General features: G+C 38.0%; 1 protein-coding gene across 1 annotated transcript in view; it reads left to right on the top strand.

Moving 5' to 3' along the window:
• Positions 1 to 25,459, top strand: part of TMEM117 (transmembrane protein 117) — a 426,011-nt gene that overhangs the window by 216,983 nt on the left and 183,569 nt on the right. The window contains exon 4 of the mRNA XM_084876659.1: positions 17,715 to 17,814. Coding sequence (XP_084732785.1) covers positions 17,715 to 17,814 — 100 coding nt within the window. The remainder of the gene's footprint in view (positions 1 to 17,714; positions 17,815 to 25,459) is intronic.

Raw genomic sequence — 25,459 nt, 5'->3', positions numbered from 1 at the left:
CTAAAGTCCAAATATTATTTAAAAAAGTTATTAAGTCAAGCAACTTATTATTTATGTTATTGTATATACTAAAATCCAGATGTACGTGTTCCCACTCCAGCTTTACTCTGAGACATCAGGCTGTTTGTATAATTTTAAAGCCTGGGTGCAGTGATCATGTTTTCATATTCTTTCTGATTGATTGTCCTATTCATTAAATAATATTTATTGATCTCAGTAGTCTAGCCACTTAAGAGTTCAATAGAGAAAGAAAGTAATGTACAAAAATAACCATAATACAAGATAAAGGGTATTCTGGTTTAATTCCCTCTATTAGGAACACAATTGCAGCTCTCTCATTCCTTAATTCTATGTTGCTCAATTACTGGATGTCTTTCTTTCCCTTTACAGTCAGTCTTCTGGGATTAAAATATCTACACTCATGGCCTCCATTTCCTTTCTTCTTATATATAACCAAACTCAAGGACTCTCATATTTGCCTCTACTCAACCACTGAAATGATCTTGCTGAGGTCAATAATGATCTAACTGTTTAATTTAACATTATTCTAATTCTTAATTTTTTATTCCACTTAATTTCATACTGTCAATCAATTTCTTTAATTTATTATATTCCATTATAATACTCTCTTAATTTTTTCTCCTGTCTCTAGAGCAGTCCTCTCTTTAAACAGTGTAGGGTTTTTTCCCCTCTCTTCCAATTACTTTAAGGTTGGCATTCTTGTGATTCTGGCCTCAATTCTCTTATATTTTCTTTGTGGAACTTTGCCCACTTTTGTAACTGTGCACTGCAAACTCCACCTCTAATATGAGTGTTTTTGCATATTTCTCTCTATTGCAATACAGACTAGTACATTCAGCTCCTTACTGGGTATTCAATAGGCATTTAATCTCAACTTTTCCAGAACTGAATAGATCTCTTCTCTTCAAATCTGCTTCTCTTTCTGTTTCCTAATTTGGTGAAAGCTACTGCCACCCACTCAGTTGCTGAAGCAGAAATATAGAAATCAAGAGATCTTCTCAATGAAATTCCTCACTCTATCTTTGTGGTATAGATTTATTGGGATATACAAATTAAGAGTTGTCTTATTTGTAGATTATAATTTATCTTTATAAGTCATGATCTGTCTATTACTTATCATATCTCTAATCTCCTGCCATATTTTATCCTTATACACATTGATTTCTTTATTTAGAGGCTACGTACAGATAATATATTGGGGGGAAATTGTAGCAATTGTGTTGACTGATGGAATGTCAGATAACATTTTCCTCAAGTTTTTAATGCTTTTCACTTTTAGTATTGAATTTTAAAAACACTCTATGATTAAAAGCTTCTTAAAAGAAGAAAATCAACAGAATACAGGGAAGCTTTATTCATGGAAAATAATAAAACTTGATGTTGAGTTTTGTTCTCATTGAGAAATGACCCCAATTTCTTTCTCAGAGAATGCTAATAATTTAATTAATTAATTAACAAAATTTTATTAAGTGCCTAGATTAACCTGGGGGAAGTACTATGGTTTAGGAAACAGAAAAAACAAGTCATCTTTGGAAAGTAGGGGAGGAAGAGAAGGAAGAAGTAATATTAGAACTTTATTTCAAAAGATAGGCAAGGGTTGACTCCTGAAGAAAGTAAAGGAAGGCATTCCAGGCAGAGGGAACAGCATTGTGTAAACCTGACAGACACAGAAAAGCAAGGGGGACTTAGGATAGCTGAAGGTTACTATGTGTATGAGATGGAGAGGAGTAGGAAGATTGTGTGCCATGTTATTTTTTGATCCATAAATTTAGTAGGCATTGGTGAAAGGAAACAGAAAGGATTGCTTTCTTAGTTAGCTATTTAAATATTATGCATATCTACCTGTCTGGTGTGTGGAGCGGTTGTGTGTCAACCTAGGAACCAGAAGGTCATGGTTCGATTCCTGGTCAGAGCACATGACCAAGTTGTGGGCTTGCTCCCCAGTGGGAGGTATGTAGGAGGTGGCCAAACAATGATTCTCTCTCATCATTGATGTTTCTATCTCCTCCCTTCCTCTCTGAAATTAATAAAAACATTTAAGAATATGATACTATATCTGCCTTTATCAAAATCAGTATATAGAGCATTTGTCTTCAGCCTCTATTTTCCAGGAGTTGGTAGTTTTTCACTTCCTTAAACTTCACTTATTTTTCACAGTTTCTTTCGGTAATACCCATTGTAAAAATCTTATATTTTTTGTTTTGTCATAAGTAGTTTTATCTCCATCTGTGATTTTAAAGCACAATTCATGCATTTTATTTTTCTGCTCTTGGGCATCATTTGGGATTATAATGCAGCCATCCGCAAGTAAATTTCCCCTAAATTTCTAAATAATCTAAAGTAACATAAACTGCCCCTCTTTACTCATGACGTAGGCCCTCCAGTTATTTATTTGGAAAACTGACTCCAATGTGAGTAAGAGCTGTTCAGGTGGGGTGATGCCTGCTTACTTCCTGCCACTTTGAGTGCAGCATGTGCCAGGCGTGTCACCTTATGTTTGGAGCTTGTTCCAAACAGAAGGTCTCTAATTTGAACAAATTCTCAGGTTGTTAATCACCAAAGATGTAATTATGTCTTCATGTGCTGTGCACTTTTGAATCAATAATTTTGAAGCAGATTGTTCTTTGATATTTCCATCATTTTTTCATGAGCTTCAACAGAGAATTGGGTAGTTAAAATTGAGCACCCTGAACAGACGCTAGCTGCCTTTTGATGGCAGGATGATTTTTCTCAGCGGAATTCATTATTAATCTGGTGGACACCCAATCTGACGAATAAAGATAGGCCCTTTGCTGGAAGGCAGGAGGCCATCCCTGCTTCCTTTTCACAAGCCTCCGGTGTGGTCATTCCTGATCTGTCCAAATGTACATAACTGTGGTATTTGGGGGCTTAGAATTAGAACATACCCTGCTTTTTATGCAATATCCTGCTTTTCAGGGGTCTTTGTAGTGCCTTTGTGACTTAGTGGGGTGGCTCATGCTCCAAGTTGCCTTGCGGACCAACAGGGGCAGCGTGCAGAAGTTTTAGCTGTGGTCCCCGAGTTTCTCTGTGTTAGCATCCCCGAGAGGCTTAAATCCGTACTGATGCCTGTGTTCCCAGTAGCTTCATTATGTCAGAATCTATTGGGCCCAGGCAATGATGTATCTTAGAAGTTCCCCAGGGCAATCCACAGTGACACCAGGATTGAGCATGAGCAGAGCATAGATTAGAAATGAAGAATGGGCAGGGCATGCTCACCTTTGAGCAGTGGTGGGGAGAGCTGAGGATTCTGGGAAGGTGGTCTTGGGCATGGAGGAGATGAAAATCCATATAGATCTTTAAGGAAGTGCAGTCTAGGCAGACAAGAATTTATTTCAGGTGTAGAGTCAGCAGGATGGAACTGAAAGGCTTGGAGAGAGAAAACTCAGAGCAGAGGTTAGGAGATGGGGCCGAGAGCAACTGGTGTGCCATTACCTGGTGCCCGTGCAGGTGGGTGCCCAGAGTAGGTAAAGCCACACCCTGAAGAGACAAGGACAGGAGAAGAGGGTGATTTGGTTAAATAGACAACAGATACTTCATATTAATAGAAATTACCATCGTCTGTTAGATATCTTCTGTTCTTAATTGGGAGTGTAGCATGAGGACTGTCAGACAGACTGAAGCCACTAAACACTTTAAAAGAAAAATGTTAAGGAAAGGCTGTTGCGCCCTGATTTTTTTTTCATTGTGCACTTCTACTTCAACCATAAAAAGCAGGAAAGTCTTCCAGGCTCAGACGCCAGTGTACATCTGGAGGCATCCCTTAGGCCTATTCTCTCCATTTTAAGCACTCCGAGCATGCCCTCACTCCAGCGGCAGGCGCGAGATAAAATGCTAACCGAGTCTGTAACTAGAAGGTTTGTTTTTTTAGCTCAGGGTTGCTACCAGCTTCTTTTGTTCCTGCCTGTGGACATTGTCTGATTTTGTACCCTAGTGCCCACATTTCTATGAAGTCACCCTCCTGGACTTGATGAATTGCTTTTTTATTAAGTTGCTGAGGAGCTGTAAATAGGCCTCAGTTATCTGCTAATCCTGGGCTTTGGGATCCCAGTTCAGATTCTGATTGCTCAGGCCCCTCTCGTGACTTCTGGTTGTTGGGACACATTTATGGCAACCACTGTTAGGAGGTCCAGTGGGGTTCCCATCCCCTTCTCCTGCCCTGTAAGCCACCAGTGCTTCAGTTCAGGGGTTTATGAAGATGCCTGAAAGTATGATTTTGGATATGAGTGAACCTAAAATCTGTAATAAGTATGTGCTCTTCTATTGTTAGCATAAATACATACAAAACTCAGTTTGGGTTGATATCCATTTTCAGTTCTTCCTTACCATCTAAGAAAGAAGATTGTGTTTCTCCCAAAGCTGGAACCTCTCTCCCTTTCACTTCAGATTTAACCAGTATGAACTAAATGCCAACAGCATGGGCACTGTGCTAGATATTGCTACCTGTGTTTGTATGCTGCGCTGGAACTAGCAGGAGAACAGAAACAGTTTCTGATCTTCACAGATCTGCTGGCGGTGATTTCAGAGGTTATTAGCATTCTGCAGTGTTTCTCACAGGCTGGTGACTGCTCAGCACAGTGTGCTGGATATAGTGTATGCAGAGGATAGTCTGCTCAAGAGATAGTCTGTTGCTAATGAAAAAAAGAAATTGATCATTTAATAAAAATACCCAGTCTAACCCTGACCTCTGCATTCAAGAGGAATGAAAAGTGAGTACCTTTGGGTTTCAAAGGAATGCTTTTTAGGCTGGACATGAAAGTGAGTTATCTGTTAACTGCAGCTGTTCACATAAGAGCAGGAAGTTGATGCTTGACAGCAAAAATTATTCTGGTGTGAGTAAGGACTTCAGAAAGGAGCAGGGAGACAGAGAGCTTATGGAGGTTTCTGTTGAAACAACAAAACTCCTTACAGACTGAGGTACAGGTGTGGATTCATGGAAATTGAATTAAAATTTCAGAAATACTGTGAAATCCTACAGTTTGAATGATAAAATATTGACACTATCAACTTTCAGCTTCTCAACTAGGGTATTAATGAGAAGCATCTACTCTGTTTGATGAGGTATTTGTGTGTGTGTGTGTGTGTGTGTGTGTGTGTGTGTGTGTGTGTTTGTGCGCACGCACATGCACGTGTGTGTTAGAGAAAGTAGAGGCAATGTTATAGGAATTTTGTTAATTTTTAAAATTAAATTTGTGGAAATTTTAAAATGTAGTATCAGTTGTTAATGGGAGCTGTCTTTTTGGATGTGAAAACAAATAGGTATTTAATTGTAAATTGGGAGTATGGCTTCAGTGATGGTTTGTTGTTATGTATCCAGCTAATTAATCACACACCAATCTAGGTGTGGCTGTGAAGGTCTTCTGTAGATGTGGTTCACACCTACAACCAGCTGATTTCAACTAAAGGGGCATAATCTTGCTAATGTGGGTGACCTCACCCAATCAGTTCAAAGCAAAACAAGTTTCCCAGAGAAACAAGTTCTTCCTGAAGATTGAAACATCAGCCTCTGTCCAAGTCCAACCTGCAAAATTACTCTACAGATTTCAGACTTGGCGGCCACCACAATTTCATAAGCCAATTCCCTGAAAGAAATATTTTTGTGTATGTGTATGTGTATGTATGTATATGTTGTCTGACTATCTATATCTATCTATCTATCTATCTATCTATCTATCTATCTATCTATCTATCTATCATCTATCTATCTACCTACCTACCTACCTATTATATATCATCTATCATCTATCTATCTATCGATATCTATCTATCTATCTATCTATCTATCTACCTATCTATCTATCATCTATCATCTATCCATCATCTATTTCTAATCATTTCCTACCAGTTCTTTTTCTTTAAAAACCCTGATTGATAGAGTTTCCTAAATGGAAAGCATTTTAAAGCTATGAAGTAGATAACATCCAAGTAGACTTGGGGTAGGTAACAGGGTTTGTTGTTCCACTGTTCCCATTCCCCTGAGTGTTTGAAAAAGCAAATCTCATGAAGGCTGTGCACAGCCTTCCCTCCTGCAGCCACTGCTTCCCTGGCAGCAGTGAATTTTCCTCTAACGTGCCTGCTGCTTCCAGTTGTGTTTGCCTCTGTACATCAGTTTCTTCCTGCTTCACATGTGTTTCCCTCCTCTTTCCCTCTGTGAAGCCTGCTCTTCTCCCTGCTCCCCACTTCACACCAGAACTTGGGGCTTTCATTTCTGTTTCTCCCCTCACTTATAGCATTTTTCACAAAGGGCTTTGTGGAGGTATTTGAATGTTGCTATTGTTTTTTACTTGCTAAATGGTAATGACCATGTCTTATTCATCTTTCTATTCCCAGCACCTAGTCCAGTTCCAGGCACAGGAACTGTTCAATAGGAGGTTTTCAATCACTGTTGTTCAACAAATAAATAAATAAATAAATTACTGAGTATATCCTTCTAGTTAAGCTGCAGATGGCTGGAAGGTGTCTTCAGTGGCTATTCTTTCAGAGCTGGGTTATGCTCCTTGTACCTGAGTTCCCTGAAAAGAAATTTCTAGGCAAACTTCGAATTCCTACCCAAAACCTATGCTTTCAATATTTGCAGGGAATAATAAACACATAAAGCTGATATAAGCTGATCGTGCAGAAATCTCTGGCATCAGCTATTCATAGCATGAATGCTTCACACACATAGTACAACTTTGGGCTAATTTATTCTAACCTTTCTAATTAATGACCTGAAGCTCTACCTGCATTCATTAGCAAGGGGCCCACTTTCCCTTTTGAAGTTTTACCCAACCAATCGACCTTCACTTTAATGCCTTGTCATATACCAGCCAGAGAGGAAGCTCTGCCCTCTGATTATTCTTCTACTTGCGTGTGTCTTGCTGCCATGTGGTGTTGCTGTTGAAGCAAGCGTTCAACTGCACAGATACATGGGCTCCTGCCCTCTCAGCATGGGTGTCCTCCCTGGCCCAGACCCTCCGTAGCCACAGAGTGTCCCTCATCCCGAATGGCTGGGTTCGGAAGAACTCCTATCAGTCATGTTGGATGCTGGAAACAGCTCTCCCATCCACGTCCCTGAGTTGGCATCTTGGTTATCACTTTTCTCAGGGTGTGTGTTGGGAGTGTCCTTGTCATTCTTCCCTACTCCTGGGCCTTAGTCAAGCCCTTAACAAGCCTTCATACTTCCCCTCTTGAGGAAGACCACTGGTTTCCTATGAGTGGCCAGCTCTGCATGTCTGGGTCTTGGAGAGCTTTGCTGGTCTCACCGGAATTTGTTATACTCTTTTTTTTTTTGTCCTCATTTGCCAGCACCTTTCTTATCTTAAACAAGTGAGTTGCTGGGAAGTTGCCCAGGTGATTCTTCATGGAGCTGAGGGAACAAGGGCTTCGGGGTGACTTTCTGCTCCACACATTGAAGTCAATGGAGCAAATGTTAATTTTTATGGGTCTTTCAATCAGCACTTGATTTACTCTCTGCCTTACAGGCATGATGTGTGTCAAAACGGTAGTCATTGCTTTGATATGGCTGTACCATTAGTTTTCCACAAATAAATACAAAGAATCATGGTTAGTTAAAAAGAAGGAAGATGTTTAAAATGTAGTGCCTTGTGCAAGAAACTCAAACAACCTGAATTCCAAATGTGAATTGGCCACAGGCTTCAAAACAGGGGCTGAACTGCAGTGTAGGTACTTAATGCCCTTCACTACATCATTAACTTCAGCTTTATTTTTTATTATTCCTTTATATTGTTCTCAATCTGGCTAGGACATTGCATTCATTGAGCTGTTCCAACACCCAACATGCACCAGGCTTCACCGCACCTCAGGAATCATCTGTTATTCCCCCACTTGCCTTTGTGGCTCCCTCCAATCCAATATTAGAATGCTTTTCTCCCCAAAGCTAAGTTGATCTTTTGCTATGCAGTAATTCCCCTAAAAATGACACTTATAGCTGCCATTTCTTAAGCCTTTTCTATAATAATAGATAGGTACTTTATGTTTTCATAATTCTTTTTTAAAAAATATATTTTATTGATATTTTACAGAGAGGAATAGAGAGTTAGAAACATCGATGAGAGAGAATCATCGATCAGCTGCCTCTTGCACACCCCCTATTGGGGACGTGCCCGCAACCAAGGTATATGCCCTTGACCGGAATCGAACCTGGGGGACCTTTCAGTCTGCAGACCGACACTCTATCCACTGAGCCAAACCGGTTTCGGCTGTTTTCATAATTCTTAAACATGTAGAAATAAATACCTACCCAAAAGTACTCAGAACACCTATGTGCAGCTTATGATTATAAAGTGAACTATTATAAAATATTTATAAGTGAATGCCCATGTGACCCATGTTATCACCATTCATATTAAACAAAAGAACACTGCCAGCATCCCAGAGCCCTCGGCTTCTCTTCCTAATAGAAAGCCTCTCTCTCCCTCCAACGTAAGCCCTATTTTACTTTTATGTTCTTCCCTTGCATTTTTGACAGTTTTACCATGTATAATACTTTTGTAATCACTATGGCTTAATTTTGCCTGTTTCTAAGCATTTTCTACTTGTAACTACATAGTATGTTCTTTTTTTTTTTTTGGTTTGGCTTCTTTTATAAGACAGCTTCTAAGCTCCATCCAAGCTGTGTATAGTAGTAGTGTGTGTGTGTGTGTGTGTGTGTGTGTGTGTGTGTGTGTATTTCCATTGTTGAATAGCCTTCATTGTATGACTATGCCCTCCCTTCTTTTGTTGCTAGACATTCTGGCTGTTGCCAGTTTTAAGCTATTATAAATAATGATGCAATAAATATTCCTGCACATTTCTCTTGTTGCCTCTGTGCATATCTGTGCTTAAAATTTTCTTGCGGGACAGTTTCTAATTATGAAATTCAGTTTGCTTTGTGACTAGAGCCATTTTTGTATTCCTATGTACATTTTGGTAATTTGTAAATGTTTTTCTTGTAATTTGTCGGTTTCATCTATATTTCTTAAAGTGCACTCTGATGATCTGTTTAATAAACTGCAGCATCTGTAGCGATGCCCCTTTTTCATTTCTGACATTGGTTATTTGTGCCTTTTGGGCTCATATTTTAATTGGTTTTACTAGAGAGTGATCAATTTTAAGACTTTTCACTGGATGTTAAGTGAGAACTTTATGTTGCTATCTCCTATTTTCTGTGTGAATTTGCCGATTTTCCCCCCCATAGCATTTTGTCAATGATAACAAAATGATGTTGAGAAAAACATTCAAGGACCTGACTCAGGGGAACCTTACTAATGACAAAAGTTTCAAATTATCAGGATGATGTAATGTCCCCCAAAATGCAGAAATTAAAATAACTTAATTCTTATTTATATAAATTAGCTTATGGTAAAAATTGGTTTCATTATACTTTATTTTATAAAGTCACAGAATCTGTTGACTACTTTAAGTGAGGACTTACTGTTCGTTGGTGTCTCACATTTTCTGTGTGAATTTATAATACATTTTGCCTTCATTTAAATCAGTGTACTAGTACCTACACCATATATTTTTATTGTTTGTATATTTTTTCAACCTTTTGAACTTTCAACCTTTATGGAGCTTTAATTTTAGATAAAACAATTTTTTTTTTATAGTCAACTTACAATAGAATTTTGGCTTTTCAGGTCTGAAAAATATCTTAATTCTAGCCTCATACTTTTTCTCTGTTTTCTGCATATGCTGTATCCTCTGACTTCCCTGATTTTGTTTAGTTTTGAGTTTTTTAAAATTCTGCTGGAGATTTTGCTCAAATATATGATATCTGAGGTCTGTTCATTTTTAAGAGTGGCCAATTAAAATATGATTGGGAAGTGTGTGAGTAGACAGACTTGTGACCAAGGAAGAGGGTTGTGGTTGATGGGAACTTGGCTGCTTCACTGGGGATCCCTCAAATGACAACAGGCTTTTGGGAAGTATAGACCTGGCTAATTTTCTTTGAGGTATAACTTCTGCTTTCACTCCAGGGCAGTGAAGCAATGTGCATGTACTGTTGTTGGAACTCAGGATCGGTAAAGGTGGCACAGGGTACAGTAACAGAATTTGTAATGTTGTCCCCCTTGCCTTTCACACAGATATCAGTACCATTGGATGTTGGCATGCACACTGACAAGATGAATAGCTGCAGCACAGCTTTGGTGGATATCAGTAGAACAGGATAACTTTGGAACCATTTTTGATATCAGTGTCAACTGAGAATAGCATTTTTGTAACTAAAAGTTCTAGCAGCACAAATAAAACTCTCTGAAAACTCGTTGAATTATTTGGGAAGAACCTTGTGGGCTTGAAATTCTCATAAGTTGTGTGTGTGTGTATAGGGGGGAGGCAATGTGGCTTTATTTCCTTCTATTCTTTCTATAGGCTGAGTAGAACTTGTGAGGCACATACTGCAAAAGCAGAGCTTGGAATTCATTGTTAGAGCAAATAAATTATTAAACGGCATAATTAATAAAGTTGCAGAGCCAATTTCTGGTGCAACGAAGTGATATCACCTCTAATTTGAAGAGCATGTGATAATAATTAAACATTATTAGACTAAGGAGATAGCCATAGGTTTAGCTCTTACACAGAAAATTCAAATCCAAGAGTTGCTGAAGGTGAAGAGTGTGTGATATTTAGCATTCCAGCAGTATTTAACACCTGGAAAGTCCTTGGATTTTATATATGCTACCTCATATTACTCATATCATTGATAAACTTAATTCTAGGGTGCCTTTCCCAACTTCCTGTGAAACTTTACCCAGCTCTCTGTTCTCCACTAAGTGGATGTATGCTTAATCTGCCAAAAGTTAATTATTATATTTATGTCTCATTGTTTTCATCCCATTATTTCTTATCTATCTTGATCTTTAAACAACCTGAACAATATCTTTCTGACATATGCTGATTAAAGTTAAATTTGGTTTTTGTTTTTTTGTCCTACTTTGAGTAACATCAGAATCTTAGCAGAATGCATAAATATTTTATGCCTCTCTAATTACTTTGGAAGAAAGCATCATTATGTAGGATAAATTAATTAATGCCATTCTGGCACAGCTTGCAATTCACTTTTACAATTCAATAAGTTTTATTAGAATAGTCATAAACACATTGAATGTTACTTAACTTTAAAATATGATTAAGTTAGATATAAAGATAATTTTATGGGATTTGTGACTCTGCAATCCTTTGAGATTTATTGGGATTCTCTTGGCAACAAGATCAGGATTTACAAATTTTGTGCTTTCTATTATTTGTCCAATAACTTTAGTAAAGATACATGAAGTATTTTGATGGTGTTTATCGTAAGTAGAAGACAACTTCTTGATTGTATATTTCTGGAGTATTTGTGAAGTTGAGGGGGAAAAAATGGGCTAAGAAAACAATTTGGGGAATAACCACAAAATTCTGTAACTTTAAAATTAGTTTTGAGGCTATATTGTTTTGTAACCTTGAAAACTTCTAAAGTTTTACTTTACAGAACAAACAACAAATGTGGTTTGGCAGTATCCATTTGCAAGGTAGTAAAATATTTTTTTTTCCACATGGATAAAATGAATGTCTTTACTATCTAGCTATTGTATTGATGAACCAAGTCTTTTGGGATAGAGGGGCAATGTGAGAAAAATCATTAAAATATTCTGGGAAATGTATTAAACATAGGAATATATTCAAATTGACATAGTAACACTTGGGAAGGGATGGCTTTTAAGAGTAATGGCAGGAGATTTCTCAGTGGATAGGTTGAGTTACTAATCTTAGGCCAGAGGAAAGAGGATGGCATTTCAAACAAAGAGGGCACTGCACACAGATACTTTGGTACGTCATAGAATGGTGTGGTATTGAGTGAGACTGATTCCATGGTGAGGAGCAGAGTCTGAAAAAAGGAGATTGTGCGATAGAAAGAGATCTGTCTAAAAAAGAAGATGGCTTAGAAAGAGTGGAGAGTCTTTTTACTCTGTGGCAAAAGGAACTACTATAATTATTTTAGAAGGTAGGAACCAGGAGGCCAAAGATCAACAATTTTTAAAAATATATATATTTTAATATTTTATTTATTTATTTATTTTTTTACAGAGAGGAAGGGAGAAGGATAGAAAGTTAGTAACATCAATGAGAGAAAAATATAAATCAGCTCCCTCCTGCACACCTCCTACTGGGGATGTACCCACAATCAAGGTACATGCCCTTGACTGGAATTGAACCTGGGACCTGTTAGTCTGCAGGCTAATGTTCTATTCACTGAGCCAAACCAGACAGGGCAACCATTTTTTAACATGCTTATTATAAATAATTGTCAGAAGCTTTAAATAATTTATTTAATCTTCAAGAAACTCTTATGAAGGGAAGGTATTTTTAAATCCCCATTCTACAGATGAGGGACAGGGTGGTGAATGAGTTCATCATTTGTCCTTGGTTTGATTGGGGAGGTTGTTTGCAAGTCCAGCACTTTATGGTTCCAGGACTCCTGCTCTCCTGTCATAACACATGACAACTCTAGAAGTCACTCTAGTGGCAATAGATAAGGGGAGATAGTCACAGGAAAATGGGCGATGATTGTGTTAATTCAGAACAGAGAAGTTTATGAAAGGAGTTAAGACATTGGTAGTGATGATGAAAGGAAAACACCATAGATATGAGAGCCCTTCAGAAGGAACCTTAGTGACTAATCAAATGTTGAGATTAAAGGAGATGGAGGAATTGACATTATACTAAGGTTTCTGCATCGAATATAAGTGAAATTCACCGAATGGGCTAAAGCTAGGTAAGGAATGAAAAGTATAGTTGAAGTTTGGTGGGTTTGTTCAATGAAAGATCCATCTACAGTCTTCTTATATCTGACTTCCTCATAGACATTAGAAGGGATAAATGGCTAAAGTTGGTGAATTTGAGGTGGTATTTTATGTATAAGCTGTGTTAGGTACAGTTGCAATTGTAATCATTTCAGGCCACTTCTAACAATTGTCTGCAGCATTTTGACATTTCAGTGGATTTTGCTCCGTAGCTTTATACACTATGTCTTTCCTGGAAGGTCCATACACATATATGGAGCTCTATCAAAGCCTATAATTCAATAAGCAATAGCTAGGAATTTTGAGCAAAATATTAAAATGTGGTTATTTGGATAATAGTTGACTAAGTGACTAGATTAAAGGCTGTTAATATTTTCCTAAAGTTTTGTAGTGACCAATTGTACCCCAATGTCGTAAGGATGTTTAGAGTTTTTGTTTTGTTTCATTGTGTTTAATGCAGATCTGTAATTATGTAAGTCAACTCCTTATTCATGATTTACTTATGTGTGAAGCCCCCCGTATTGTTTATATTGCCCAAACATGGCTGGGAGAGACAGCTGAGACAAGATGAAACCATCTGGCCACAGATGGATCCCCAGTGAAGCAAGAATCAGTTTTGGTTTGCTGATCTATGCTTACTGCCTCATGTTAAACTTTCAGAGACTCAACTCATAAATCACCTGGCAATGATTGCATCCACTTACATATAAATAACAGGCTGAAGTGAGTTGGACTATTTATTTATTTATTTATTTATTTATTTATTTGTTTATTTATTTATTTATTGCTAGTGATCATGACTCACCTGTAAGACCAACTGATTGTATTGCAGTTTTATCGACTATTTAACCCATAGTAGAGTCTGTTTAGTTTATGACCATTTAGGTACAGTAGTCTTACATTTATTTTCACAGTTCTGGAAGCTAGGGGTCTGAGATCAGGGTACCGGCATGGATGAGTTCTGGTGAGAGCTCTCTTCCTGGCTTGTACATGGCTGCCTGCCTGCTGTATCCTCTCATGGTGGAGAGAAAGCTACAGTAATCTTGGTAGCTCATGTTTACTGGCTAAGATAATTATGAACTTTTCCAAGATCCTGTAGTTAGAAATTTCTACACATTTGTTATGAATTTGACAGGTAAGCTTGGAATCTCAAGAAGACATAAAACGTGAAGTTGTAGTCTGAAATAAAAATTCATTTAGAATCTTTAAAGAAAAGTTTAGTGACCAATATTTACTTGAAAGGCTGATAGAATTGCAAAATTTTTTAGAACAATGCATAGTAGAGATAATCATCTAAAATACAAGACAATGCAAAATATGTGTGAATAATTGAAATAATTAGGTAAAAACTCCAAACAAAACTCAAACTTTAATGCTGCCTCGTAGCAAATAAAATTTAATTCAGAACCACTGCCTAATACCATTGGGTATAAAGTCTCACAACTTTATGAGTCCAATGTGATATTCAGACTGGTTCAAATTGCTGATGTAAATGTATGCATGCCTTGTCCTTTACAACCTAAGAGGAAATATAGTTAAATGTTAATGGATATGCAAATCAGTAAACTAATAATTGAAAAAATTTGACAGGTATGCATATTTGTAATTCCTTAAATTTTTCCAAATCAGCAAAAATAAGATTAACTACTAACTTTTATAGATCACTCTTCACTTTTAAATATATTAGTTATTTCATAAATTCCCTGTGCTGTCTCATCTTCATAGCATCCAGTACTCATCCCCTGCCCACAGCCATGGGGGAAGGGCCGAGCTTTGATTTGTGCTGATATGTCATTGTAGATGTACATGTGGCAGCTATCATGGAGATACAAATGTCGGTGGAGAAATCAAGTGAACATGCAAAAACAGTTTAAAAACATGTTTAATGTCTTCCTCCCTGGAAGAGTGCTTCATGATTCAATCTCATTTTATTCTGCTTCTATGGTTTACTATGCATAGGTCTACCTATGCCATATAGAAATAAATGTGCAGAATTGGGGTCATTTCGTTAATTCATACATTTAAGCAAATACTGATCACTTTCTATATGTAGACATAGCTCTAGGTGCTAGCAAATCAATAGTGAAAAGAAGAACCAAAATAACGTCCTGTCCTTCTGGAGCTTATTTGTCTAGATATTGTTTCCTCTCTTGGTTTTTAGTGGTACGGTTCTATTTATTGACATTTTAGTAATGTTTGAATGAATGTTGGCTGTTATATAAAATATATATAAAGAGGATATAAGTGATATTTTATTCTTTCAGAAAAGGTTCCTTCTTTCCTCTGTTAAGTAAGAGGACGAGAGCCTGGTCACCTAAATCCAGGCATTGAATGGACTGGCAAGGATTGATTCCCAGTTTTGTCAAGGACCATCTGTCTGTAGATTTCTCCCACCCTCCATGGCTCTGTGTATTCTCTTGGGCCATCCCATCTGGCGGGTTCTGAACTATAGCAATCTCTTCAGCGTGGGGAACTTGCCAGACCTCTGCTGTGCTCTTCAGGGACTTTCTGCTGAGTGTCTTAGCTTACCCCCTGAACAAACTCAAAATTTAGCAAAAGTATCACGCACCTTTCTGGGCCCTTACTTTCTCAGGAGGATCTTGGCTCCCTAAGTTTCTCACGTCTCTCCAGTCCACCAAGACTGCCCTCTGTCCAGGCGAAGTCCAGAATCAGAAAATGTCCCCTCAGGAAATACAGCTCTCCTTTTTTATGATTCCTTTCAATCTGGTATCTCGGTTTTTTCAATTCTCATTGCTTAATCAGCTCTCGTATATCTTTAAGCAGAATCTGGGGGTAATTTTATTTAGATTTTTTTAGGTGTTTTTTTTTGGGGGGGGGGTTGGGGAAACTGGATCACTGATCTATAGCAAGTTTATCTCATTTTTATTTTTAGATACTGAATAAAAGAACTATACCTTCTTTTATACACATCTATTCAACCACAACGAATGTGCCCTGACATTTCCACCCTAGCCTACTGCATTCTAGAACTAATTGGCAAAGTAGACACGTAGGGTGTGGCATTGAGCATATTCTTCAAAATAGGTGTCATCAGAAGAGCTGGACAGTTATCAGAGCTAATACTTCAGAGTACCCTGAGTTCACTGCCCGAGGACTGTCAACAGTAGTGGTACTGACGGGAGTAACACCAACTGTTCAAGTCAACATGGGGGCTTTCAAGTAGAGGCTGCTTGATTAGGGAACTCAGTGGAGTCCGAGACTTGGTGGTAGCTCTGGGGAGATGCAGCTTCTGGATGCTCTTCTGACTTTTTATCAATTATCCTCAAAGGAAATAAGTCATGCCTGCTAAAATACTGGTAATCAGAGCAGTTATCCTTTGTGGTTTTTATTTTCATCTCTCCTTAGCACTTGTAGGAAGGTATAGCATAGTGGTTAAATGCCTAGATTTGGAAGTCAATCAAATTTAGATTCAAAACTTGTCCATTTACTAAATGCTTGACCTTGAAAAAGTTGTAAAAACTCTCTAAAGCTTTAATTCCATGTCGATAAAACAGGAATAATGATACATGTCATTGTCCTGACATGTGGAGACACAGTGTTTAAAGTGCTAATAACAGTATCTGGCACATTGGAAGTGTGCACTTTATGGCAGCGATAAATGTTTTGGCTTCTATGGAAAGCCATGGAGTTAGACATGCAGAATTTTGGGGTGAGACCTTAAGAGATTTATGCAGATTTTCCAAGGTAGGTGAATGAAGCATATAAAAAGATAGTTGTTTTTTTAAAGTTCATAAGTTTGTTTTTGTTATTAAGTAAAACTATTTCATTATCTGTTTATTTTATGGATTACAAAAACTATCTGAAATAACACCAGAAAATACATGACTAACCTGGAGATGGTTTGCCTCTCAATGGCTTCAAGATATGTGCTTCTTCATACATTTAGTAGGTAAATGACAAACATATCATTCTTTACTGTTTTTTTAAAAGTTAATCTAAGAAGAATCAGGTTCAAATAGTACTCTAAACTATACAGGTATTTTCATATAAGAAAAGGAACACAATTTCAAGTAAAAAAATCTGAGAGGAATAAAGTTAGAGAGAGAGAGAGAGAGAGAATGATATTTAGTTCCTAACTACCATTCATTAGTTATGTGATATTGATTAGGCAAGTTAACTGATCTGAGTTGCAGTTTTCTGAGAAATTAAAAAATGGGAAAATAATACTTAGGATTTTCTTGACTATCAAAGGAGAAAATGGAAATGAAAATGTGGAGTAAACAATAAGCATGGTCTCATTACTTGTTATACCTTTGTATCTCTCCTTGACCTGTGAAGAGTGTGAATTGGTGTTAGCAAACAAACAAGAGTAAGCTAAACAAAAGGAGTGATGAAATTCAATTTCTGGCTAGTGTTACTTAAGTAATAATTTAAAGTAGATATCTTTGAATCACATTTTACATTGCTTTGTCGTGTGGAAATTTCCCCCAGATTTTGACATTATTCCGAACATTTTTCAGGTTTTATATCTGAAGCCTCATCCCAGCCCCTCTCCAATAGCCCTGCCTTGACAGGCTGAAGGAAAGTGAGCTCTTCTCTTTCCTTTCAAGTTACTCTAATTCGACAGTTGTTTCTGCTCTTCTCATGCTTGAGTGAGCATGAAATAATGCCTTTGCTGAGTATTTCTGTTTGATTTTCCAAAAGCTGTTGTCAGTCTTACAGCTCAGAATGGAATGCACATGGTAATTGGCATAGCCACAGTCTTTCTCTCCTAATTGGAACTGACTCACACACCTCAGAGCCCTTCCTAGCCTCTCCAGTTGGAAAGTGCATGTGAAGAGGGGAAGCAGGAAAGCTTACCGAGAGGGGAAATGTCTCTTTGCATTGTGCTGAACTTTGACTGTACGGCTTTCTGAGTCTGGACAATCTCTTGTGTGTTTGTTTCCACAGAGCATATATCATTACAGACTACATGGGCATCCGAAATGAAAGTTTCATGAAAGTAGCTGCTGTAGGGACCTGGATGGGGGACTTTGTCACAGCTTGGATGGTAAGAAATTTTCACTTCACCCATTTCACATCTTATAGAAGACATGTTCAAATGTTGGATAGACATCACTTTTGATGATTTAGAGATCATAGTTACCTCTATTTTGAATGAAACAGATTCACTTGTATAGGTAAGTCCAGATAATATGTAATATCTATCTTAGGAAAAAAATACAATTATAATATTGATGGCTATTTCCTGGGCTATATATATATATATAAACATATACACATTCATGAAATTAAAAATATTACCTGTAAAATTATATTTGTTGTTGATTTTACCATGTGCAAAGTTTAGGTAAGGAATGTTGTCTGGCCTGTCTCAAAAAAACACATTAAATATTATTTATGAACTTTTAAAATGGTTTTTCATATTTGTTTTGCTCATTGAACCTAACTTAATACTAACTAAGAGTTCTGAGAGTTGTATATTTTAATCTTTTATGTATTATTATTATATGCCTGCAACAAATACACAGATTATATCTCATGCTGAGATCATCTGTTAAGATAGTAGCTTCTGTTTTTAACCATTGGGTTAATTTAATAGAGTATGTACTAAAAGGCTCTATGACTTATATGTTTATAAGAAAATCTTGAAATGTAAAGAGCATAAATATGGGACACTTTAACATTCATTGACAACTTTTATAAGTACAGTTAACCCTAATTAGCTTTATTCAAATATCACATGACAATGAGCCCTACCAAAGAAATGATGATACCCAACATAAACAGGAATTGGGATGGATGTGCCCCTACAGATGTGTTGCAGAGGCCATAGGTAGCTTGTCATAACTGTTACTGCATTTCCATTTATAGCTTTGCTTCTTACCTAGAGGAAGGTTTTTCAGGGAACAAGAAACAGTGATATCTTAACTGCTGCTTTGTGATCATCCCAAAAGAGTATTAAGTAATCATGAAAGGGTTTGTATAGCCTGATTTTGAGCCTCCTCCCACCTCTGTTCAATTATAGACTGTTAACAGAACAAATTACCAGATGCATCTCATTCCATTAACTTTAAAATCTAAATTTGAAAAGTGATTTATGCACTCACTAGAAATCTTAATTAGAATAAACCAGTCATTGAGACCAGGCTGATGCATGTCAAAAATTTCTATTTCCATTGGAAAAAATTATTTAGAAGGAACTATGTGAACTTTAAATATACAATTTCTGTGGAATTCGAGGCGATGCCTTTTGAAAAATCTCTGCATTAATTGTGGATTGTGATTCCATTTTGTAGTAAATCTGTTCACTGAAATGGAGAATTGGATCGGAAATGCAGATTCTCAAACCTTGCTACCAGTGGTTTGACCTTCCACAAGTAATATACGATTCTCTGAGCCTTGGTGCACATGTTTTCTAAAAGGGATGAATAATTTCTACCTGTGTTACAGGTTTCCTGTAAAGATTATATATGTGGTCCTATGATAAGATTTAAAATGCTGAAGTGTGCCCTGGATTGTGTCGCTCAATGTGCTGGGCAGTACACTGAAGGGTGGGTTTGATTCTCAGTCAAGGGCATGTACCTAAGTTGCAGTCTCAATTCCTGGGCTTGGAAGCATGTGCAAGAGGCTCGTGTCTCTCTCTCTCATTGATGTTTCTCTCTTTCCCCCCTCCCTCCCTTCCACTCTCTGTGACAATCAATGGGAAAAATATCCTTGGGTGACAATTAACAAACAAACAAACAAACACAACAAACATGCAAAAGTGGAATGCAGGCCTAGTGCTTTATTGTTGTTATTCATGTTTTGGTCTCTCATCCCCTCGCTTGGCCCAGTCCTTGCAGCAATAGCAAGGGTGGCTCATTGATCCAAGACTCTTCCCTGAAACCCTAGAGCATGAGGCTACAGAGCATCTGGAGTTTCCTTCCAGTTGCTGATGCACAGATAGGACAATATGGTATGCTGCTTCCTCATTAAATCAGGGGAGCAGCAACAGTCCAATAAGACCTAGAGGCTTGCTTTGCAATTTTCAGGCAAAAGTCAACCATAAATCATTTTCTTTCCCATGGTGTCATTGTTGTTTGTGACCCAGTTTTACCAAACTCCTCCCCAGACTTTCCTTCAAGATAGTGTCTCCTACATCATAATGACTCTGCCTCTGTTTACTGGTTAGTTTTTATCTGGATTTATTTATTTTTATCCATAAGGTCAGGTCCAATTCCTAGGGCAGCTTGGAGAATCAAATGCATGGTGCAGCTTTACCCAAAGACCCTGACTCTTCTTTGTTGTATTTCTACTGTGCTCTTATCTGCCTTACTCTTGTGGTTTCGGGAAATGGAAATATTCTCAAACTTCAGCCTATGGTCTTTCTTTTTCTCTACAGGCTGGTTAACCTTCATAGTTTCTCCTAAATTTACTACTATAATGTCTTCTCCGTCCACTAGTCAACTTGATAATGTTTTACCTCTCCCTATACCTTAGATTACTACTCTGATTATACTTACCATATCACAGAAATAGGATTGGATTGAGAGTCAAGAAATCTAGGTTTTAGGTTTAACTAAGTAAGTCACCTTACTTTCTGGGGCATCTCATCTTTTCTTTTCTATAAACTGGGTAGAATCCAAAGTCCCTTTCTGCTCATGTCATATGAAACTAGAGGCCTGGTGCACAAAATTTGTGCATGGGAAGGCTCCCTAGGCCTGGCTGGTGATCAGACTGATGGAGGCCTTCTGGCTACTGACTGTGGCCTTCCTCCTGACTGCTGGCTGGGGCCTCCCTTCCCTGGCTGCCAGCTGCTGGCTGGGACCTTCCTTCATTCTGTGCCACCGCATGGTAGTCAGTGCACATCATAGTGAGCAATGGAACTCCTGTTTGAACTCCTGAGGGGACACTTTGTATATTAGCCTTTTATATATATAGATACTCACCTTTCTTCATTAGCCACGGTGGTAGGGATGGCAAAAGAAACACAATATGCTCCTGATTTGCAAGTCCACTCACACAGGGAGGATTCCCAGAGCACATCATTCTATTGCCATTTCTGTACACTGGCTAGGCAGGAGGTTTCTGTATAAATATTTATATGTCTACATATGTGTGCATTGATAACATTTACAAAAATAATAGTTTTCCTCCCAAGTGGAGTTTAGGGTAGCTTTGACCTTCATTTGTCTACAGAATTCTCATCATGAAATGAATATCAATGATGAAGGTGACTGTCATGGAAAAACAAGTGACTGCTTTCATTTCTAACAAAAGTGTACCTTTTAATGCATTTCTAAAATAAGGATTTTTATTTTATGGAAAAATTCACAACTTTTCCATGGTTTTAAAAGGTACACCGCAACTATATGATTGATCCACAGGCAGGGGATTATTAATTAATCTTACAAATATCCTTGGCCCTCACCCAACTGAGCATCAGGCCCTACTGGATTCCATTCCTGAGCAGTCCTAACTTTTTCTGTCTCTGTGGTGCACCTCATGTAATTTTTGTTAATTAGGTTAAAAAAAAATAATAATATGAAAGAAATAACGTGATACCTGGTGTAATTCATCCTTGAGCTGGTCCATGGTAGGAGCAGAGATGAACTGCCATAAAGATAAGCAAGAATCGAAAACACTGGGTGCCTCATATGATGCCATTGCCTCATAGCCACAAATTTGCCCAGGCTCTGTGCCACTGAGCATGGAGCAGGGTGGGTGGGGCTGGCCAGTCCCATAGCTCATCGCTCCATTTTTACCATCCCTTCTTCAGGGAGTTTTGAGGACACGGTGACAGCACTTCTGCTCCACATTTATTAGCACAGGGAAAGCTCACTTCCTATCTATCCATCTCACCCATACCCTTTCCCCAGCCCCTTCATGCCCTGTTCTAGTGTCTTTTCTCTTGTAGCAGTTAATGGTGTATGGCTCATGATAGTGACAGGGACGTCTGACTTCAGGTCTGAAGTTAACCCCAGATTGGGAGAAGGGGTGTACAGGGAAAGATACAAATAAGGTGAAGTTGAGTCATGATCTACAGAAGGCAGTTCTCATGGTAAACACTAAAGTAGTTAATGAGCATCTTTCATAATAAAACTAGGTGTGTATGAACTTGTTTGGCCTTGACCTATTTTCCCCAGGATGGTCTGTGGATGTTTGTATACATATTACCACTACTGGCAAAGTTTCGACTATGAAGCTAATCATACACACACACACACAACAATTGAGTTGTTTGAAAATTGACTCTACTTTTATTTCATGTTTGTATAGTCACTATTGGTTTTTAAATTGTGTGCAATTTTAATAGACTTTATTTTTCTTCTTAAAACTCAGAGTTCCACTAGAACCGGAGAAAAAATATCTTTTAAATTTGCTTAATTATGTCTCTCTATTGAAGCCCTTTCAAGAATATGAGTTTAGAAAAAAATTGTTTTTAAAATATATATATACATATATTGATTTCAGAGAGGAAGGGAGAGGGAGAGAGAGAGAAAGATAAACATCAATGATGAGAGATAATTATTGATTGGCTGCATCCTGCACAACTTCCCACTGGGGATTGACCCCACAATATGGGGATGTGCCCTGATCAGAAATCAAACTGTGACCTCCTGATTCATAAATCAACACTTAGCCATGCCAGCTGGGCTAGAAAAAAAAAGTCTTTAAAAATATTTTTCCCTTCTATTTTAACTGTGCCTGCTTTATACACAAATATTAAATTATTTTTGTAAATATTTGAATTGCAAGTTTTGCCTTTTTTCCCCCCACATGCTTTTATTTATTCAGACAGGTTTTATAATTCATATTTATGTTGCTATTTTATTTTTCAAAAGACTGTTTATTTAAGAAGCAAAGCTGAAAAACTCCTCCTTACCAGACTATAAACTCTTTGAGGGAAATTACAGTGTCAATAGTGTTCACAATTGTATTCCTAGCACCCAACACAGTAGCAGGCATACAATAGGTGGTCAAGAAATTGTTATTGAAAGAATCAATAGATCACTAGAGCGCATAAGATTAAGTTCCATTTCTCTTTCTCTCATTACACTTTGTGACTTAGTGTTATAAAATGAATTTGCACAATGCTAAAGGGGATGGGAAGAGAGCTGTGTTGTTCAGGATACATATATATCAATTCCCCTCTCCTCATCCCCCCACCAAGAGCTATGCACTGGCTCCTGCTAAGCTTCTTTCCACAACCAGGAGCACACATGTTTGTAAATACCTTGAATGGAGGTAATTCTCTCAGAATGGTGATGTGACCATTCTATATAATAAAAGCCTAATTTGCTAAGTGTCCAATTGTCCAGTCAACTGTTCAACCAATAAAAGTGTAATATGCTAATGATATGCTAAGGCCACTCACCTGCTTGCTATGATCTGTACTGATCACCAGGGGGCAGGTGCTCTAACCAGTAGGTTAGTTTGCTACTGGGGTCTGGCCAATTGGGACTGAGTGAGATGGGCCAGACATGCCATGTAATCCTCCTGCAGTATCTTCCTGGCCGGCCAACCTCTTACAACCCTCCATGGCCCCAATCATACACCAGTGGGGTTCCTAGGCCTGACCTGTGCCTCTCACAATCCAGGATCTTTGTTGGATAGCTGGTTTTAGCCCAAGGGCATAATGACTGGTCGTTATTATTTGCACTGACCACCAGGGGGCAGATGCTCAATGCAGGAGCTTCCCCCTGGTGGTCAGTGTGCTCCCATAGGGGGAGTACTACTCAACCAGAAGCCGGGTTCACAGCTGGCAAGCACAGTGGTAGAGGCAGCGCTAAGGATGTCCAACTGAAGGCTTAGGCAGTCAACGTCCCCCAACGGCTCCTGGAAAGAGAGAGGGTGCAGACTGGGCTGAGGGACCCCCTGAGTTCATGAATTTCATGCACAGGGCCTTTACTGTGAGTATAAAAGGCATTCTTTAGTAAAACAAAGATTGAGATTCTCAGATCCCACCAGATGGTTCCTTGAATGGTCATTATTGCTGTCAGTGGCATAAGTTCTGCTATGCGCTTGGGGGAGAGAAGGAAGCGGGGTTGAGATGTACCACTTTAGTCACTGAAGCAGACAGACAGCCTTTACTGTGCAAGACAGAGATTGGTTAACTCTCACTGGATGGAGGGAGAGAAGATTAAGAATGATACATACTTGAGAATAATTTGTACTCCTGCTGGAATAGTCTTTATTAACAAATCTAGAACAGAATAGAGGGAGGAAATATTTCTGCAGCATTTGAGAATAAATTATTCCTTCTAGCTTAAACATAGGAAATATAAAATAAATTTTGTAAATATACACGTCCTAACCTAAAATTTAGTGAGTTTTTCTATTGTTGTCCCATGCTTATTGCATACTTGCTAAGGAAAGGGTGTGATTATCTGTGTTATTTTCATTTCACCAAGTTAATAATAGCTTATTTAGTTCAAATTTTTCTATTATACACATGTCACTCTTTTGTGGATTGCTATCAAATGCTGTTTGTCAATGAACAATAATCTGGAATACAACAGAGATCACATCTAGCTTGTTATTCTCTCTAGAATTGAGCTTGACAATTTGTATTATGATCAATGCCAGGTTCCTAATTATTTCTCTTCCACTGATATTTTAAAATGACAGAGTAAAAAGCATAATTGAATTGATTTAGTATCTAAAGTAAAGTAGCAATAGCAGCTTTACTCAACTTCATAATAGGAAGGAATTTAAACTGTGAGACATGGAACGAAGAATCAGAGCTAGCAAACACATTGAATAAGTGTAGGTGACCAATGGAAGGGCACCAGATGTGTAACCCCTGGGCAATCTGGGACCGCTGCCTCAAGTGCCCAGCAGTACTCTGAGGTGGTCTCTTTTGCTCTCATTCTCAGCCTATTCATTGGAGCTAGAACATGACTTTACTTCAGGATTAGTTAATTCCATGTATGAAACATTTGTAGTTGCATTTCATTATTTTATCCAGTGAAACTGAAACTGGGTCAAGAACTTAATTGGGCAATAGACTATCTTTGTATAAAATTTTTATGCTAAGTGAGATTCCCTAGAAAAAGAGCATGCATCAGGTGCTTGGGGACACCTGTGGACATACTCTCCAAGGAAACCGGTAAGGAGATGAGGAACGCAGGAGAAAAGAGGGGGAGGAGGCAAGTGCAGATGTGGTCATATGGCTTCAGGTAAAGTCTACCTTGGGCAATTTCCATTGCTCTGGTAGGATGTTCTTGGGGAATTCGGAGCAATAGAGGTTAAGAGGATCTGGGTGGGGCACCAGCATTGACTACCACACAGAAAAAACCCAGGACAGTAGATTTAATGGCACCACAATTCCTGAAAATCATTGAATCAAAGAGCATAATAGAGGAATTATTATTTTAAAACATATTTTTATTGACTTTAGAGAGGAAGGGAGAGGGAGAGACAGGTAGAAGCATCAATAATGAGAGAGAATCATTGATTGCCTGCCTCCTGGGGGTGTGCCCACAACCTGGGCATGTGCCCTGGTCAGGCAAGGAATTATTTTTTACATTATCTTTTTACTCATTAGAAAATTTAGAAACAAATGTGGCCATTTTGCTTTCACATGTATAAATATTTTAATGTCTCTATAAATATTTTATCATTGTGTTTCATGTTCTTTAAATATAATAAGTTTTCACTAAAAAATTAATAGGATAGGAGAGTCCAACCTCCTATTTTCTGATAGCATC

Source organism: Pipistrellus hanaki (genome assembly GCF_964339955.1).
Source record: "Pipistrellus hanaki genome assembly, chromosome: 3".
In the NCBI taxonomy this organism is placed as follows: domain Eukaryota; kingdom Metazoa; phylum Chordata; class Mammalia; order Chiroptera; family Vespertilionidae; genus Pipistrellus; species Pipistrellus hanaki.
Note: the sequence above shows the minus strand (reverse complement) of the source record. Positions and strands in the feature narration are given on the sequence as shown.